The sequence below is a fragment of the Neodiprion fabricii genome, chromosome 5 (genome assembly GCF_021155785.1).
Source record: "Neodiprion fabricii isolate iyNeoFabr1 chromosome 5, iyNeoFabr1.1, whole genome shotgun sequence".
NCBI classification, from domain to species: Eukaryota; Metazoa; Arthropoda; class Insecta; order Hymenoptera; family Diprionidae; genus Neodiprion; species Neodiprion fabricii.
In genome coordinates, this window is record NC_060243.1 from 29,789,570 (window position 1) to 29,808,445 (window position 18,876).

The 18,876-nt window shown below is 41.1% G+C and overlaps 1 protein-coding gene across 1 annotated transcript in view; it reads left to right on the top strand.

The window, feature by feature from the left end:
* Positions 1–1,669: 1,669 nt before the first annotated feature.
* The window catches only part of LOC124182725, a 108,130-nt gene continuing 90,923 nt past the window's right edge, over positions 1,670–18,876 (top strand). Inside the window, exons 1-2 of the mRNA XM_046570310.1 lie at positions 1,670–2,103; positions 2,316–2,588. Coding sequence (XP_046426266.1) covers positions 2,510–2,588 — 79 coding nt within the window. The 5' untranslated portion in view covers positions 1,670–2,103; positions 2,316–2,509. The remainder of the gene's footprint in view (positions 2,104–2,315; positions 2,589–18,876) is intronic.

Below are 18,876 nucleotides of genomic sequence, written 5' to 3' on the forward strand. Positions count from 1 at the left end.
CCCACCTGCATGCACGCTCACTGTTATAACCAACTGCACGACATAACTGATGCATGGAATAAATTAACTCCTCGTGTATCTCGGTATGTTTGCACCGAATACACCCCAGTGATTTGTTCCGTTCGAAAGTTTCTCACCTGCAACTGACAATTCGAAATTACCGACGTTGCAAGATAAAATTTCACGCTCCCTGATCGTCGTCCTCGAGTTTCAACGCTTGAGAGTTATTATAGTTTCTTGTTTAGCTGCGATACTTGTGTGTAATAATTATGTGGGGAGAATATTCGAATGTGCTATCTTCCTTCACGCACGCGTTGCAAATTGTGATAATCAAAGAATTTCTTTATTTTCATCATTAACGTTTGGCAAAAGTTCAAGCAAATGTATGCAATATTTCATCGACCAAAACACAATTTAGAAATTCCTTTTATCGCAAGCCCGGGAGAATAGATTGTGAAAAAAATTTACAGCTAGGAGTGAAACAATTCTTGCTTACCGTCGGTAAAATACAAACACGCTGTATTATATCTGTATTGAGTGAATAATATAACGAGCCAAAAATCGTACGAAATGTTCAAAAACTGGGTGAAATGTGGCTTCGAATTATCTACCAGCATATCGAACGGCTACAAATCATGCAAATATGAAAAGCCGAACGGGCTGCGAGAAAATTTCCGATAAATGTAACTTTTGAAAGGAAAGTTACCACAGCGTATTAAACGGGCAACATAATTAAGAATCGGCGACGTGCATTAAATGAATAAACTAGCAATACCGACAGAAAAGATTCATGAATTTTAAATTGTTTATTATTTCACTGGTTTACAGAGAAGAACAATTTAAATCGTTCGTTTTTATTTTCCATATCAAACAAAGTTGAAGCAGGTTACCAGAACGGTTGAATAGAATACCGTGTGACAGTAAAGCTTCGATTAACTGTTTTTTCCATTAATCGATTAATCGACGATTTCGGTTAGTCGTTTTTCCGATTTTGAAACGATTTTGATTAATCAAAGTTGCCCCATACAAATCGAATCCGTCTGTTAATCAATTAATCGAAAAAACGATCAATCAAAAACTTCAATCATTCGATCAATCGATTAATTGACATAAAAAAAAAAAAAAAAAATGATTAATCACAGACACAGCACTAGTCCCTGGCTATTTCAAAAAGCGTATAATTTTGTAAGTCGTCATTTGATAACGACCCAAATAAATATACAAACCAAAAGTTAGTTTTTCGTTACACCTGAAAAGCAGACACCTTTACAACCATCAAACTGCCCGGGTGTGAATATACTAGAAGCTGCACAATTTCTCGTGGATCACCTTGAGAGACGAACTGTGATCAAAAATCAAAACAATGGGACACGACGGGCGAAAATAAAAACGTAAACAAGCCGGGGCCGCAGGGCGATATGTACATCAACGAAGTACGAAGAGTCGTATCGTCTACGGTTTCCAAGAGATGCGGCAAGGGTTTGCCGCTGGGTTGTTTCGACGCGCTGCACCCTGTGTACATTTCCTCGTCGTCCCCGAAAGTCGCGGGCAGCAGTCACAGCGTCCCGTCCGGGCCGTTGCGCGGGCTTCTACGTCGAGGTCGCGAGGTACGCCCACTCTTGCGTACCGCCGTCAGGCGGCAGCCTTCAGTAGTGCCGGGTGCCTCGACGCGATAACACCTCACCGAGCTGCGTTTCCCTCTCCTTCTCTATCGAGAGAGAGAGAGAGAGAGAGAGAGAGGGAGAGAGTGAGAGAGTGAGAGAGAGACACGGGACCCGCCCACCCCTGCAAAGTCCGAATCGCGGCCCTACGCGTCCGCATTTCAAGTCCCGCGTCGCGACGCGCGTCGAGCGATTATCGCCCCGCGCGCTCGTCTTACCGCTGACACGTAACGTCGTCGCTGACACCGCGGAGTGATTTTCGGCGAGCGAGGTTGGGTCTCTCGGTTATACTCGCCGCGTCTATGCCGCGAGATTCTTTCTTGTTTCTGGCTTGTTTCATCTTTTTTTCCAACACCGACGCTGACGCCGCTACGCTGTGTTGTTCTCAAGTGAATTTATCGCCCAAGCTGCCTGCACTTCGTAATCACGGAATTTTCGATCGGTACGTTACCGGTGAGGATATGAAAACAAATGAAAACAAACAAACTCGCCGACGAGGCTCGTCGCGATGTGTATAATTGAGCATGAAATACGTGTTGTGAACGGTACGACTAAACCGATTACCAAAAGTGTTGCTGATCCTGTGACATTATTCAACTGTGATGTGTAAATATTTTTTGTTTTTTTCTTTTCTTGGTTCCTATGTGCGTGCAGGTTTCGACGAAAGGAGGGAAGGTGCGGCTCTGTATACTTATGCATAAGTGAATATCCGCGGTCACGGGATTTTAATCAAACGTCGGAGCGGATTTCGAAACCATTTACGAACGAGTCCGAAACTCGGTTAAAGTTCGGCTTGTGACTACGGTACAAAACTTGTCGTGCGGGGCTCTTGATCCAAAACCTTGAAAATGTCGATGCCAATCATCGCTTCTCTCCTCCTCTTCGGGGTCGTCTATCTACCCGGCTCTCACACATCGGCGGCAAAAGGTGAGTGACACCAATTCATTCTTGCTGAAAAGTTTATGCACAAACTTTTCTACCACTTCTCAAGGTACATACCAGCGTACCGAATTATTTTCCCGCGGATTCTTTTCTTATATCCCCGTCCTTTCGACTTTCTGTTTACGTCTATGGTCACTCGGTCGTGCAAAACAGCGCCGGTATAAAAACGAAATTGCGGTTCGTGCGGAATAAATATTCCTCCGACGTTACGATATTGTTATCGGTGATAAAGAAGTGCGGAAAAATGGTGTGAAAACGGTACGGTGAACAACGCCCTTCTGTTACGATCATAAACTATACAACGAGACGGGGTTTCCACACCTGCTTCGTTGCTTTTTGAAATTCGAACGCCAGGGTTCGTGGGGCGTTGTGCCATTCGCTGCGAGACGCTGCTCGGCGGTTCCGGTGACTTCAATTTGCTGGAAACACAATTTTTTACCCTCCTTCTTCTATCCATTTGGTACTTTTTCTCACTTTTCGTTGTCGATTTTTCAAATCTCGCATGTCGAGTTGAAAACTGTTTTAAGAGATAATTTATAGGATCAGTGAAACACGAAACAGGAGATGCATCTGCGTTCATTCGAAATTTTATAAGCCAATTTCGGTGAAAAGAATCTCTGGGAAAATATTTTTTACAATCCGTTCAGTTTAAATTGAATGGATATTTGAGCGAAGGAGAGCATACAATTTTGTATTCACTTGAATTCGGATTTGAAACCGTACCTACAAAACTTCTGATCTTTAATTAAACCTCTAATTGAACCCGAATAAATTGAAAGTATGGAATCGTGTTCGAATTAGTCTGTTTACCGCGTGACCTATCTGTGTGCGCAATTAATTTATCATCACACACGGTAGTACGTATTTAAAAGAAAAAGGGAAAGGCGAAGGGCGCACGTTAAACGGATTACTTGAAAGACTACGCGAGTGGCTCGTGTATCAAGAGATGCAGGCGTAACTCGTGTCGAGTGGGTCGTCGAATGTGGGGGGGGGGATAAGCTTAAGGTATTTTAATTAATCGTTTAATTAGGCCCCGGACCCGACACTCCGGTATCCGAACCTGCAGTCGCATAATTGATCAGAGTGTCCCACGAGCGGACGAACGGACGTGGCGGGGGGCGACCTTTGAAGGGTCGAAATCCGGGAGGCCAGTCAGAGAGAAAAGTCGAGAGCCTCAGCGCGAAGTTGGTCCACCGATCGGGGGGCGTGGTCGATCCTTCAGGACCTCCGCCTGCTGCTCTCTGCTACATTTAAGGATCTATCCGACCTACGGTCAGCTCGAAAATATGCCGGAACAAAAACATGACCGAACAATGGTTCAAAGGGTGTAATCGAACTACGTGGAGTAAAATAAGCGTACACTGAGAAAAAATTTCGTTTGTTACGGTAACTAGAAAAATTCAGTAAAATAGGTATCGTTCAAAAAAACTGTTTGAATATCGTTGGTATTGCGAAAAACGAGGTGCGCGTAAACATTTTGCGCTATTGTCGATACTTTTTTTGGTTATTGCAACGCAAAATCAGTTTCTGAGGCTTACGCTACTCTTTTAGTTAAACAGGGTTGTATTGCCGTCTTTCTTTTTTTTTCTTCGTTGAAAAATTCGTGCCGTTCGTACTTGTTTTGACGAACGATAAATTGTTTTATTCTTTTATTGTGAATATTTTCAAAATCATTATTGTAGAAAAACTGTTGGACACAGCCGTATGCTGTCGATATGTGTAGAGAAAACTTTCGAAAACAACTTTTCTCTAACTGTAGAAATTTAATCAGTGTGCTATCCCATTCCCACTTAGTTTATAAATATCATTATATCTCGAAAACTGTTGATCTGGTTTTAACGAAACATAGTCTAACACTTGACCAGACGCTGTAGCTATCCACAAAAAAAAAAAAAAAAAAAAGAATGAAAATCGGTTTCGAAGTTCTGGAGTTATAAGGGAAAATGGGTCGGAAAATGACGGATGTTGAAATTTGAAATTCCGGGCTTAACAATATTCTTCTCTATCACCGGGACTTTTTTTTGAGCATCGCAAAACCGGATTAACTCAAGTAGGACTTTTACCGATCTTTTGTTTCGTCATGTTTTTCTTTCCTGGAATTTTTTCACCCGACTGTACGTCCCGTACATCCTTAACCCTGGGTCCGGGCGCCTCGAATATACGTTTGTGCCGAACCTTCGACGTGGGAAACCTCGCTGCTTGACTCAGGTGCGAGAAGGCCACGCCTCGACTTGAAATTACAATTTAAAAGAAGAAGAAAAATAAGAAGCAACGAGCGAGAAAATCGGATTCAAGGAACCGTAATATGATATTTCCTAATTTTGCCAATTTTTTTTCGTACCCTGCATCACCTGCGGCAGATCGATTCACATTTCACACGTATTCGACGGATAATTTGTGTCAGGTAATGGTCACGGTAATTGGATTGGCTTGTTGCCTCGGAAAGCCAATTTGTAAACGGTGGAGTAACTTAAATCGAGTCGATTGCGTTGGAATTATTTGTTAAATTCAGAAGTTGGAATTACATGGTTGAAACTTTTCTTCACCGTTCTCCGGTACACGATTATTTACGCGTGTTCGTAACGCGAATCGGTTGGTATAATTCATACATAGATCGAACTGTGCGGTCTAAAACTGGGTCATTTTAGTTGGGCACTAAAAGCTGATAAATAAATGAATAAATCAAATAGCTTTGCATTAAATCGTATGTTTAACATATCCCACAATCCAGGTCACTGGTTCAAATCCGGAATATAAGATTAGCGGAATATTGTGAACGTTATTTGAGTATACTTTCAGAGCGAACCTGAAGCAAACAAACGGTAAAACTTTTGTAAACTTGCGAGACAAGGCCTTTTTTAAATTACCGATATTAAACCTTGTATATCGCATTAAACCGTGTGCGGTTACTTAACGCTGACAGTTTTTTCTCCCCTGCATTTTGAAATTCAATTTACCCGTTTAGAACGCTGATGCTTCTTCCATTTTCGAGTTTTTCAACGGATCTAAGTTGGAAGAATTAAACTAAACACCGGTGCCTTTTTAATGGTATTTATTTAACCAAGTTTTATGCGACCGATCGATAACGAAGAATGGAATTGTCGAGAATAATTCATTTACTTTTAACGCGGACGGTACGCGGTAATTTTCAACAAAAACCTGCAACGCGACGCTTGTGCAAAAAATGAAGAAAAAATAATAATAATTGCTCAACGGAAACTTGACTTGGTTTTAATTTGTGCTGTTTTATTTCTTCAACGTGCGATCAAAGAGTTCATTTTGAAATTTAATATTTTCAAACGGCTATACGTATAAAGTGCTCGAACTATGGATAGGTATATTATACAGGCATATTAATAGCGGACCATGCAAGTTTTAATCCAAGGAAAGTATCTTTTTTTTTCAAACGACAAAGCTGTCGGTTATTTTCAACTTCGTAAGGCTTTAATACTAGTTATTTTTATAGATTTTTTTTTCCGTCCCGCTCGCTCATTTGCTTAAAATGTGATGTGATTCGTTTTCGGGTAACTGATTGGAATACTTATTTTCAAAAAAACTATGACAACGATTATTTCGGATGTGAATGAAGGCGGGAATTAAAAAAAAAAAAAAAATTGTTCTTTTAAATTCGAGTATTAAAATTTTCAATGTGGCATTTAAAGCGCACCTTTAATTATGTCACAACTTGTGGTCGATTTTTCCAACGCGTCTCTGCTAATATTAATGACGTTACAAAATGGGTTCAAATCTTTGCCCCGGATGTAAAGTATTAGTCGTTAAGTGGCTCGTTTGAAGTTTTCAATAAGCCATCGAGCATCGGAAAAAGCAGGTCAAGACGGTATTGTGAATAAGTTTCTATTCATTGCTACACCCACTGCGGAAGAATAGAGTGAAATCAAATCAAATAGTACACAATAGAAAAATCTCCGCAGGTGCAATTTTATATCTGGTAAAATAATTTCATCCGAATACGAATGTGAATCTGCGCATCCGTTGTGTAGCGCTTAAAAACACTTTGAAAAGCGTTATTTTCCGTCCGTTTAACAAACAAGCCGAACACAAATTGAAACAAATTGCAACGAAACAATGGACAATCATTTGTATACATTCCCGTCAAGATAGCAAAAAAAAAAAAAAGAAAAGGAGCACGGGAAAAACACGGAGAAAAAACATTACAAAAAGTAAAAATAAAAATAAAATAAAATAAAAAAACAAGCCGCGCTCTTCGCTCCGCTCCACTTTTCTTCTTTTAGCCCGCAGCGAACTGAGTTCGATATTAACAATATACCTATTCGGTATGATTCGCGGGTTTGCTCAAGTCCGACATTCGTGGATATCCTGCGATACTATGTGCAGAGCTTTCGAGAGAGAGAGAGAGAGAAAGAGAGAAAGAGTGGCACAATCATGAATAGAATGTGTGCACATCGATCGATCCATTCCCATATAGCGTTATACACACACACACGCACATATTCAGTTGTACCTATTTTATTTGCCAATGTCCGAATCGCCGAATGGATCGGCACGCTTTTACACGGGGAATGCCATAGAAACCCAACCAACGTCTGACCCTCACGATTTTTAATTTTTTTCAAAATTTTCTCGGCAATTGTCCCAACTCTGAAACAGTATCCTGAATTTTTTCAGATTTTCTTCTAACCAACCGATTGATTATTTATAAATATTTTGATAGTGATTTTGAAAAGGAAGTTTTTTTTAAGATTTTCGAAAACTTGTCAAAAACTAGGTTTCCTTTTACAAGATATCCAAGGCCGGACCGATTCCCAAAGGATTCTAAATAGTTCTATTTTATTAATTACAACATTTCGAGACCGGTTTCATCGTGATGTTTACAAAAATCGCTCCGTAATTGAAGCGGTCTAGAAATGTTCTAAGTGAAAAATAGAAGTTTTGAGAATTTTTTAGGAATTTTCAGACCGTTTAAACGATTTTTGAGTTGACTAAAGAAATTGAAAGTACTAAAAAAAAAAAAAAAATGGGACAAAAATGGTTCAGAAATGTTTGGAATAGAAAATACAGTTTTTGAGAATTTTAAAAAAGGTTCTTTTCAAAATCACTTTAAATATTAATAAATAACTAGCCGTTGCCCGCGACTTCGTTCCCGGCATGCGTTGCAATCCAACTCAAAGAAAGAAAGTGTTTAGAAAACAAACGAACTGCTGTTAAACTATATGAAATACACAAATTTGTTGAAACCACTCGTACGCCACCTATTTATATATTAAAAACTCGTTAATTTTTATATAAATAGATTGAGCAGTCGAAGAAAAAGGTTTGTTTCAAAGTTGGGATACGTGCAGAAAATTTTTTAAACAAAATCGAAAAGGTTAGGGTCAGGCGTTGGTCAGGTTGGCATGGAACTCACCACATATTACAAAAAACTAGCGATAACGTTGTCTTTCATAACGAATCATTTTGGCGAATATTCGAGAATTAAGATACGTCGGAGATCATTCGAAACACCCTCGCGTTTATATATACCAGTAAGTTTTGATAACCGACACTGAAGAACTTCGACGATTATGAGTAGATAATTATCAGGCTCGAGTTGTACACCTTCGAACAAGCGTGCTAACATCATTGCAGTTGGGAAATGTGTGTTTGGTGTATATCCGTTTTCGTCATATTCATGATCGCGAGCAGTTGAAGTTTCCAGTTATAGGTATCCATGCAGTACTGAAGGAGAGCGAAGGTGTACATATCGAGTCCGAGAATCTGGCCAAGTGTGATTAGACCACGAGAATAGTTCGCTATCACGATACTGCCGTCTCAGATGGAACCGTGCATTGCACCCGCCCATCTCCGGAGCTTGCAATGTGCACGATGCGAAACTGCGAAACTGTAGGTATCTAATTTCACCTTGGAGTCCGGTACGCTTGTAGCGTTGAGGTGAATTTCACAAGCCGAGAGAGAGATTTTGTTTGGGGTTAGTGTTCCCTGAGTTAACGTCCGTAGTCTTACTCATTATATCTACCTCGTCCAACACCGTGATAATGATTTACGTCATGCGGATTCACCTAGCGGGGTGTGCTTGAAACGATTTTGTTACACAACGGACGAAGTGAGATTTTGCGATGCCATAAGCGCCAAACCCATGTCGATGATGCGTTTCGTAACGTCATTGATCGGATTCCAACAACTCTGTATGGTCCTGGTTGCGTGATGTTTATCGTGCAGAGAGTGGTTGGATTGATTAGCGAATGTGCTGCGAGTTTACGTCCGAGTAGGTAAGACCAATTTTCGGGGGCTTCAAATTGAAACCTACGCTCGTACCCACATGTCAACCCTCAAATGGTAAAAATTACTAACCCGTTGATGGGTTGATTTAAACCGTGTGCAACAGGGCGTGTACAGCTGGCTGTATACACTTGCATAGGTACACTGTATGTACGTAGATACATGGTATCCTCTCGCCGACTCCGGCTACCGTGACAAACGTTAATTGGGGTGTGTCGATTCATGGAAAATGCATGTAGCCAGGGTTTTCATTTTTCAATTTTGACATTTTCACGCTCTTTTGAACCCCCCTAATACCTGTTTTGCATATCGTTCGGACAGTTTTGCGCCTCTCGCGGTAAACCCTGCATCCACACATTCGTCTCCCCCCTTTGCGGCCTTTTCATAGCTGCACATCGATATCCACACTCACGTGAAACGAAATCACGGGGAGACTTTTTCCATGTTCATCCTCTCATCACTGAGCATCGAAGGCAGCGGTAAACGCTTGCTTCTGTAATCATCGAAATCTTTGGGAGTATTCACGGTCATCGACGTTCTGGTGTCACGCAGTCCCGGATTTTCGATCGATTTGCTACCAAGTCTGGTATTTCGAAGAGACACGCCTCTTCGGATACTTTATAAATATTAAACCGTCAATCAGATTTGTAAGGTAGATTACCGGTTTGACCACCTCAGTGCCAGTTTTGCTCATCGTTTTATTCAGCTATTGCTTTATTCATTGAGCGTCATCTCGAAGCTCATGGCTACAAATGGTGCAGAGGTGCTTTGATGTCTACGTAAACATTAGTTCTCGAACAACGAAGTTTAGCAGTATTGAATGAATCTGGTCAACACTTGCTCCAAGTCGAATTTTAGTCGTGTTATGAGTAATTGAAGAGATTGAAAGTCCAGTAAATGATCACAAAATTATATAACGAGGTGGGCAAGAATCGTCCAGTGACCGCAAATGTTGCATCCGCATTTGTCTGGTGATCGGAATTGATTGAACCAATATCCGTGGTTTTTCAACTCCCATGAAAAGGAAGCCGACTATCGTAGAGAGAACATAATTTGTGTACTCGGAGAATCGGTGATAAACTCATGGAACCATTTGGTCAGATTTGAGGTAGTTGAAAAAATAGAAAAGAGGTTTGACGATCGTTTCGTGAAGAGTTTGGGACCTTGGCATGTCTTGAAAGTGGTGCAAGGTGGAAACTAGCCTCATCGTTCGGTGGAACAGTTCTTCTAGTACGGTGTATGTACGTGTCTATCAGCTAATCGGGGTAAGAAAAACGTCACCTAACCCGGTTGGAATAATGAAAGGATTCCGAAACGGTTGGTGATTCTCTGTTATAATGGTGACTAGGTGAGGAGAGGAGGCGTAAAGGGAAAGGGTTGCCGAATTGAGGTTTGAGAAAAGGAACCGGGGAGAGACGAAGAAGTGTAAGAAGAAGAAGACGTGGACAGTCGAGGAAAATAGATTCGCGGGTACGTGGCTCGAGTCGGAAAGGGTCCTTCTTCACTCGTAAGTTAGGAGTGCCGTGCGAGGGAGTTAATTGTTCTGGCTTCCCGGTAGGGCCACTTGGAACATCTTCTTCCTCTCGCTCTCTATGGGCCGAGCTGGGGCGAAAAGGAGGAGAGGCAGGTCCTTTGATTTACCAGCCTCCCAAAGATGGCCCGTCGTTGACCGCGATAAGCGGATAAAGTCCTCTTCTCCCGAAGAGAGGAGGATGAGGATGAGGATGAGGATGAGGATGAGGATGAGGATGAGGATGAGGACGAGGATGAGGGGGTAGAGATAGCTGGGCAGAAAATCGATTTCATCCCTTGGTGACCCTGCCCCCCCATCTTCTGTCACAGTCACGGTGTTTGGTAAGGCAACCCCTGAGACGTTACGGGGGTTCCACCATTCAAAATCACTGACCTTCCAAGCCTTCCTGACGCTCGAATATTTCACTCTATTCGATCTCTTCCCGTCTGCTTTTATATATTGGAACCCCTTTACACTTGATTCTGCATCATCCGTTCCGCAGTTTTCAATTTCTTTACTACACTTCCCTTCGTCACAAATCTTACCACTTACGAGTCTACAGTCACTACCCGAAATTTCGGTTTTACGCTCACACTTCAAGAGAAGCGATGTCGAAAATTTAACAATTCAAATGTTGTTGAAACATTTGACCGTATTCATGTGATTGATTTTCACTATTCTCATCGTTGATTTGACCTCAGGTACTTCTCGCAATGCGATTCAAGCTTTGCATCTGGTACCATACTCTTTTGCCAACTAATAACCCCAATTATCATCGCTGATTTTACAACCCTTTGTTCGCACAGTAAAAATTGAGGTTAGAAATCAACTACCCAAGAAGAATAAGAAGAAGAAGCAGAAGCGGTAGAATAGAACCCAATGATTTGAATCATTGCACAACGAAGAGCGATTTCAGCTCGAAGGTTTTCGAAACCAGATCGCTGAAATTGTTCCCAGCGGCACATTCACGTCGGGCAATTCTCTCTCTATCTCTCTGCATAAATTCGAATTCAAATTCAAATTCAAATTCAAATTACTTCTGGAAGAAAAAACTTCGTCCCAAGCGATTGATTGATGGACCGATCCATCGGGCTTTCTCGCACGTGAATTCTAGCCATGGATAGGTTGAATTCCTTGTACGGTGACGTACTTCTGGACAAACTTGTGTGTGCGTGGCAGCAAACGCCTCGAGTCATTTCCACGTGGCCATAACGTCACACCGAAGTCGTTATCGCTTCACGGGTTTACGGGTTTCGCAATTATTACTGGTAAATTATTCGCGGACGCTAGTTAAGTGAGCGATTTTTTACCCGGAATATAGGGAACACTCATGGATAAGTTTTACGCTCGTTTTTTCCCAACCCTTTTCTTTTGAGGAAGAGGTTGCTTGGTTGAAAATTGGAGCTTTTTATTAATTTCCGTTACAAAACACAGTCGAGAATTTAACTATTTATCACCTCATTAAATAGATAGTAAATATCTTGTAATAAAATTATCACCGGATTATTAATTTTCGATGAATCGGTATGGGTAAGAAAAATCCCACGGTTAAACCTGTTTCACAATCGTGCGGATCTCTGGTGAATAAAATAATCTCCTCACGTATCGATTGACAATCTATAATTGTGCATTGAGGGATATAGAATGAATATTGAAGAAAAAAAATAAATAAATAAAAGTGCGGTACTCGATATCTATATCGAGTAGGAAATGATTTCGGATGATGGGAAACGAAGGAGAAGATTAAAAAAAGAAGAAGGAGAACAAGGAAAAGGAAAAAAAACCGCAAAGAGAGGAGAAAAAGCCAAGACTGAAATGGAAAAAAAAAAAAAAAAAAATATGATGCCTCATCCCAAATTAAAAGGCCGAATACGGTAGAGCCGAGTGTAAGCCAACTTATAGGGAATACGAAAAATAGGGAGGAAGGAGAAAAACGCAAGGAATAAGGGAGAGGAAAGAAAGATCCTCTTAACAAAGTCATCAATGTGTTCCGGCTGACGGGATCTTTTCTATACGACAAAGTTCGGTAGGTCGGGAAATATAGGGGGAGAAAATGCGACGTGAAGGGCGGAGGGGGGGGGGGGGGGGGGTGAAAGAAGAACCTGCAAGTAGACGCGTCCTTCCCGGGTGCAAAACTCTGGTTTTTCTTCTTTCTTATACACCGGAGAAGACCCGATTTCTCATCATTTTTCCCAGACACGCATTATTTTACCGCAGTTTATCACCATTTCCTCCTTCTCAGCGTTCCTTCTTTCGTTCGTTCGCTGGTTTCGCTTTCGACACGAGGTGGTCGCGCCCTCTTCCTTTTTCCTCTTATTTTTGTCCTTTTTTTTTTCTTTCGAAGGGCGTAGCACGCCCCGTCTCTCTCTCTCTCTCTCCCTCTCACTTTTTTCCGTCTGGCGTTTTGGCAACCATACTGGAGAAAAATTTCATTCTCTAATTGTTAATGGAAAAATTCTTTCACTGAAATTAGCGTCGTTTTTAACAGTAGCGATTTGAATATCGTTGGTATTACGAGAAAATCGTGTCGCATACGTGTAAACAATTTAGTTTGATTATAATGTCATCAGACAAAAGCAAACTTTATAAGTAGTGAATAAAGATTTTGGCTACTGTTCGATGTACGGAATCAAAAACTATTTATTTAAATCACACATATCTTTTTATCACTCTTTTCGTTGAGACGTGTTATTCGATCGTTACGCACGCTTCTACGGCTGTATCTAGCGATTGTTTGAACGGAACCTATTGACAAAAATTCACGTGATCGATCATCACCGTATCCTGAAATTTCCACCGCTCGGTGGTTTTTGCTCAACGCGATCATCCGTGCGGCTTTTTCTACACAGGATACATCGGCAGGACGATTTAATTAACGGCTTTTATGCCCGCGGTTGCAGCACGGCATCGAATCGCCCCAACATCCGGAATGTTTTTGATGCGAGGTGGGGCGGTGAGGGGGTTAGGAGGGGGGTGGGGGGGTGGATGCCTTAACGAAGGGTTCCTAGTAATTTACATCTCTTCCTAACGTGTCGGTGTGCCTCCCGCAAAGCAATTTTTCCCAATTACCGGCAACTGGAGCGCGTAATGCTCAGGTGCGCAGGAGTTGGTTTCGAGGCTTTGGCGGGGGCGTCGGCGAGGGGCGGGGGTGGGTGGTCAGGTACCACCGGTATTAAACTTGTCATTAAAACTCTTTGCTCGACAAAATTTTTACACCTCCGGACTATTTTTACCCCGCGCTTATTCTAACCAACCTTTGTACCTACGGTATTGCCGGAGCGATATTCTTTCTCATTTTTATCAAAGCACGGTAGAGGTGAAAAATTTGAAAGGATTTGGAGATGGTAGGGTTGCAATATCGTATATTCAAAAGACGGGAAAAATTGTTTGACGAAATTTTTTTCGAACGTGGAAAATTCAAGTATACCCAAAGTCAAAGTGTAGAATGGATTATGTATACTGAAAATTTTCAAAGTATTCAAATCGTAACTGAAAACTGACATATTTCTTGTTCATTCGGACAGAAATCTGATATATTTTTTTCTAATACCGAAGATTCTATCTTACGGCTTTCTGTATTTTGTACCTTTCTAGATTTAACTTTTCTGTACTTGAACTTTCAGCGTTCTGAAAATTCTTTAAAAATAGATTCTTCGTCAATTCATAATTCGACCTTGTGAAATGTCCTTTTTACCAAATATTTCTACATCTTCAACTCCACCTTCTAATGGCTGGACGTGCGGTCAGGCTGTAAAAAAAAATTTTTCACCCAAATTCCCGTGAAAGTTGCAGTATCGCAAATGTCACGTGATAAATGTATGTGATTTATGATACCTCGATTGCTTTCACCCGATGCATGTCACGCGTACAGTCTAGTAAAAAAACAAAATAAAACAAACAAAATCAAAAACAAAGAAAAATAACGAAACTGCCGAATCGGACATAAAATGATGGATAGCGCTACAATCATTCTTAATATACCGAGAAAAGTTTCTATGAATAGGTGACTGAAACTATATTTTGTATCACAATGAGTAGCGAGTTTTACAAAATAATAGAAAAAAAAATCCCTCTAGAAAACAAAAGGAGAGAAAAAAAATATACATGCTTTTTCGCAAGCTTGTAGAGTAGTAGAAAAAATATATGCCGTTTTTTTTTTTGTTTTTTTTTATTTTTTGCATCCATTATTCTATTCGTAATCACTATCAGCGGGTTATCAACGTGTATTAGTTATCGCGGATCGGTCCGTTACCTCTGTTTACACGCGTGACACGAGAAGGGAGGGAATGAAAATGAAAGGATAAGAAAGAACTAAAAACAAACTAATTTTCTTATAACTGTGGGAGAGTAAAGAAATGAGGGTGACAATAAATAAAAAAAAAAAACAAAAAAACTAGAAAAAAAAAGAATAACGCGCAAAGAGGGATGAAGAAAGAGAATCTTTTGTCGTAAGAGAAGATTTTCTTAATAACGCGTTCCAATGTACACAGGAAGAGGAAGCGGATGGAGTCGTCGAGTTGGTGTATAAGGTATATCATCGCTACACCGCTATGCGTGCAAAAGTTGGGATGAGGGAAAAGCTAGCTGACTGAGATGGAATGACGCAATTAGTGCCGACTAGATTCCCTGAATGGTTGGCGTGACTGGGCGTCTCTTCTTGAATGAGGGAGTTGACAGCTCTCCCTGTCAAGATAAGGATGGAAAATACAGGATTACTTGAGAGAGTGGCTCGCGTGAAGATTTTCACGTTTATGAAATCTCGGGATGAATAGCGATGTTCGAGTTTGGGGGTTAAAGGGAAGGAATAGAAGAAAGAGGAAGAATAAGAATAAGAATAAGAAAATGGCCGAGGATTTTTCTCCCTCAATATTTCATCACCTTTGCACCCCTGATACACTTTGTAATACTTGTTATCAAACTCTGTTTTACCATTTTTTGTTTTTTTTTTTCTTGGGTATTCAAATTTCCCGTCCGAGAACGGAGGTAAAGAATCGTGACCGAAACGTGGTTTAAGAGAACTAACCAAAATCGTGATTCATCTGAATTTATTTACATCCCTGTCGTTGATCACGATTTCTCCACCCTCCTATACGATGGTGTGAACCATCGGCAGAATCGGATATCGCCTCGCCGAGGGAAGATATATAGTCGAAAAGATGACTCATTAAAGGCAGTAACTCTCCGAGGGTTATTAATCCATTTTCAGGAAGTCTTTCTCGGGTAATTTAAACGTCGTTGGTGATTTTCTCACCCTTGGTAAATATATTTATGGGGAAATTTACCCATTGTCTGTGAATTGTTGGGGGCCAAAAGTTTCGATTTAATTGGAATTTTGATATCTTCTGTGATACGTGTTTATATATACGAAAATCATGAAACTTTCAAAAGCTCCAGATCTTTTACGATTTAGGAGAAACAAAGACTCAATTAATTTTTGTCAAAACTGAACGCTCTTCTCGATAAGCACTTACTTTTATCAAGAGTTTGATATTTTTGTCTTAAAACGCGCAGTTTTTTGCATCAGAATTTACATATTTGTAAAAGTGCTGGAAATGTGATCAAACAGGAGTTATACATTTTTTTTTCCATTTACAATGGTAGAATTGATTACGGAATTCAGTAATTTGTGTATTGGTATTTCGGTGCAGTAAAAATTAATCCCGTGGTTCAAAAAATCTGCAACTCTGTGAAAGATCTTTTATTTTTTATTGTTTTTTTGCACGCAACGTCATACTTTAAAATAAAAAAAATCGCCGACCGGGGTGATGGTCGATTTGGAGTGGAACGTCTCACACACACACACTTATATATATATATAAATAAAACACTTGAAATTTGTCACGCAAGATGACTCTTCGGACAGACGTATGTCGAAGAGGGTGGGAGGGAAGGAGGGCGGGGGGGGTGGTTAACCGAATGAAGAAAAATAAGGAGCAAAGAAAGCGAGGAACTGCACCGCCATGGTCCCGAGGGTGCGTTACGTCTAACTAAAATCCCACGAGGATCGAACACCCTTCTCCGTTTCCCTCCACGGCTGTAATGCGAATTAAGCGTGCGTGTGGGTCACGCCACATGTCGGCGGTCGCCCGGCACCCTCGCAATTCTGCACGACCGCTGATGGTGATGGTCAAAGGCGATGACTGCAAGTTATACGTCACCGGTCACCCCGCGATCCGCCACCAGGGTGGATTTTCCCCGTGGTGCAATGCCCGGTAATTCCCGGGAGCATTTCCAATATATAGGTAGTATGGGGTAGTGCGAGGGGGATGAGAAAACCGAGGAACGCGGAAATTCCGGAAACTGTAAAGCCGAGTGTCACGTGCCGAAAGTTAACGATCTCAGAGAGGAATTGAACTGAAGTTAACCTAACGTTATTACCGTGACGATGATTTTCTTTGCAGGAGAACTCTTTTATAAAACGTAAGCGTGTTTTAAGCCTCTTTCTGACACAATCTACTCGTTTCGTTGTGACGCTTGAGTCAGTCTGCGAACGCGCATGCGCGCTTGGAGTTAACGCGCATGCGCCGTCGCGAACGAGTCTGACATTGCGCGACTCTAACCTCAATTTCGTGCTTCGTGAATAAGTTAGCAGCGTACTCTTGTTGTATAAAGTGTAAAGAATCGTGTGCGACAAGGAGGCAACGGTCTTTTTGCTTCGCCTATTCGCAATATTCATCTTCGGCTCACCTACGATTCATATTGCAAACTTACGTTCCACCCGAAAATACCGAACTTGCCTCCTTGTTACACGATATACTGTTAAAGGATCAGCTGTGAATTTTTCAGCATCGTAAATTTTCGTTACCGTCTATTAGAGTGGTTCGTGGCTTCGTGCTCGGTCGAAAAACTTTTTCCCAATTCAAGCGAACTCGGTGATTTATAAGGACGAAAATATGTCGGTCAAAGAAATTCGTCTGCTAAAAATTCATACTCATTTTGACAGAATTGGCGAGATAATGTTTTGGCAAGTAGAAGTTAGTCAAAAAAGTACACTTGAAAAGTCTGCGTACATAAGCTTTTGTCAAAAATGAAATTGGTAAGTGCAGGGCTTCCTGAATTCGGCAAAGAATGCGATGAGGATTTCTTTCAATTCGTTTGAATTCTTCATCCTGAAAGATTGGATTGGGTCTCAAATGTTGAAAAAAAAAATATATATTCTGATGCTGGACTGCCGGAATATCGATGTAGTTGTCAAGTATGACGGGAAAAAATGTTTCAAGTATTGAAAACTCGTTGTTTCCGAATTTTTGAATACATTGTCCGAGAATCGGTATACGTATCGTGTTTAAAATACAGCATTGACAAACTGTCATTTTTAAAATTCAACCCTTTCAACGAACAGTGATTTGAATTTGTTGGAAATTGAGAAACACTACGAGGTTGAAGTTAGTAAAATCATTGTTTTGCAATTTTCAAATTACTTCGAAGTGGTTACGTTTTAAAAATACGAGTACCAATTTTTTGCTTCGTCACGGAGACGTGAATTAAGAGTTTCCCTCCGTCCGACCATCACGTCGCTGACTCTTTTCGAAATCTCACCTGCGAGACTTGTGCGACAGGTAAGATTCGCGCTGAATTTGTTGCGTTATTTCCACTCCAATTTTCGCTACTCGAACCAAATTGCTGACGAAGGTAAGCCCTGCGAGTGAGGAGAAGAGGATGGTGGATACAACTCGGCGAAGATGGGTGGAGAATATAACGTTGAGTCAACTCGACAATTTGAGCCGTTGAATTGCAAACGAGCCTCTGGCCCACACGTCGCTCTATCTCATCGATCTAAGCACCCAACCCTCTCCTCATCCTCGCGTTCTTGTTTATGTATATTCCTGATCCTAGCCAGCGCTCCTCCTGCAAACTCCTCCTCAACACCCTCTGGATCATGAATATCTCAGTCGCGTCGTTGGAAGCTCGTGAAGAGAGAAGAATCGGCCAGGGATCGTCAAGCGATCATCCAAATGAAGGAAGAAAATTCGGTGCCAAGGTCTTGTTCGATGTCGAAACCTGAGTGACCGAAGGTCGGAAGAAATTTATCACTGTTTCTCGAATCAGGTTGATCGGCCGAAAATCGATACTTTTTCCTCGTTTTATTACGAGATGTTCTCGCATTGAGTATTTGTCAAATCGATGTATTCGCGACCCGCGAAAATCTCTTTGAAAATTGTCTTATCATCCTGATATTATTTATAGCGATTGAATTTATTCGCGAGGCAGTAATCGGTGAAAAATTGTTTCTTCGTGAAACTATTTCGAACTCTCATTGTTGTTACGATGGGTGTTTTAAAACTTGTATTGAATCTAATTCCACCCTGTCCATCCCTGCGGGCGATCAATCACCGGGCGAAACAATCGGCCGATGAAAGTGTTTCGGAACGCTTTCGAGGCTCTTCTACTCTTTTGCGGGTTATCGATTTCACGGATTTCTTGTTCACGGATTTATCGTTTTAACCAATGGCGAGATTAAAATATTTTTTTTATAACATTGCTGCTTACAGGAGCCCGAAA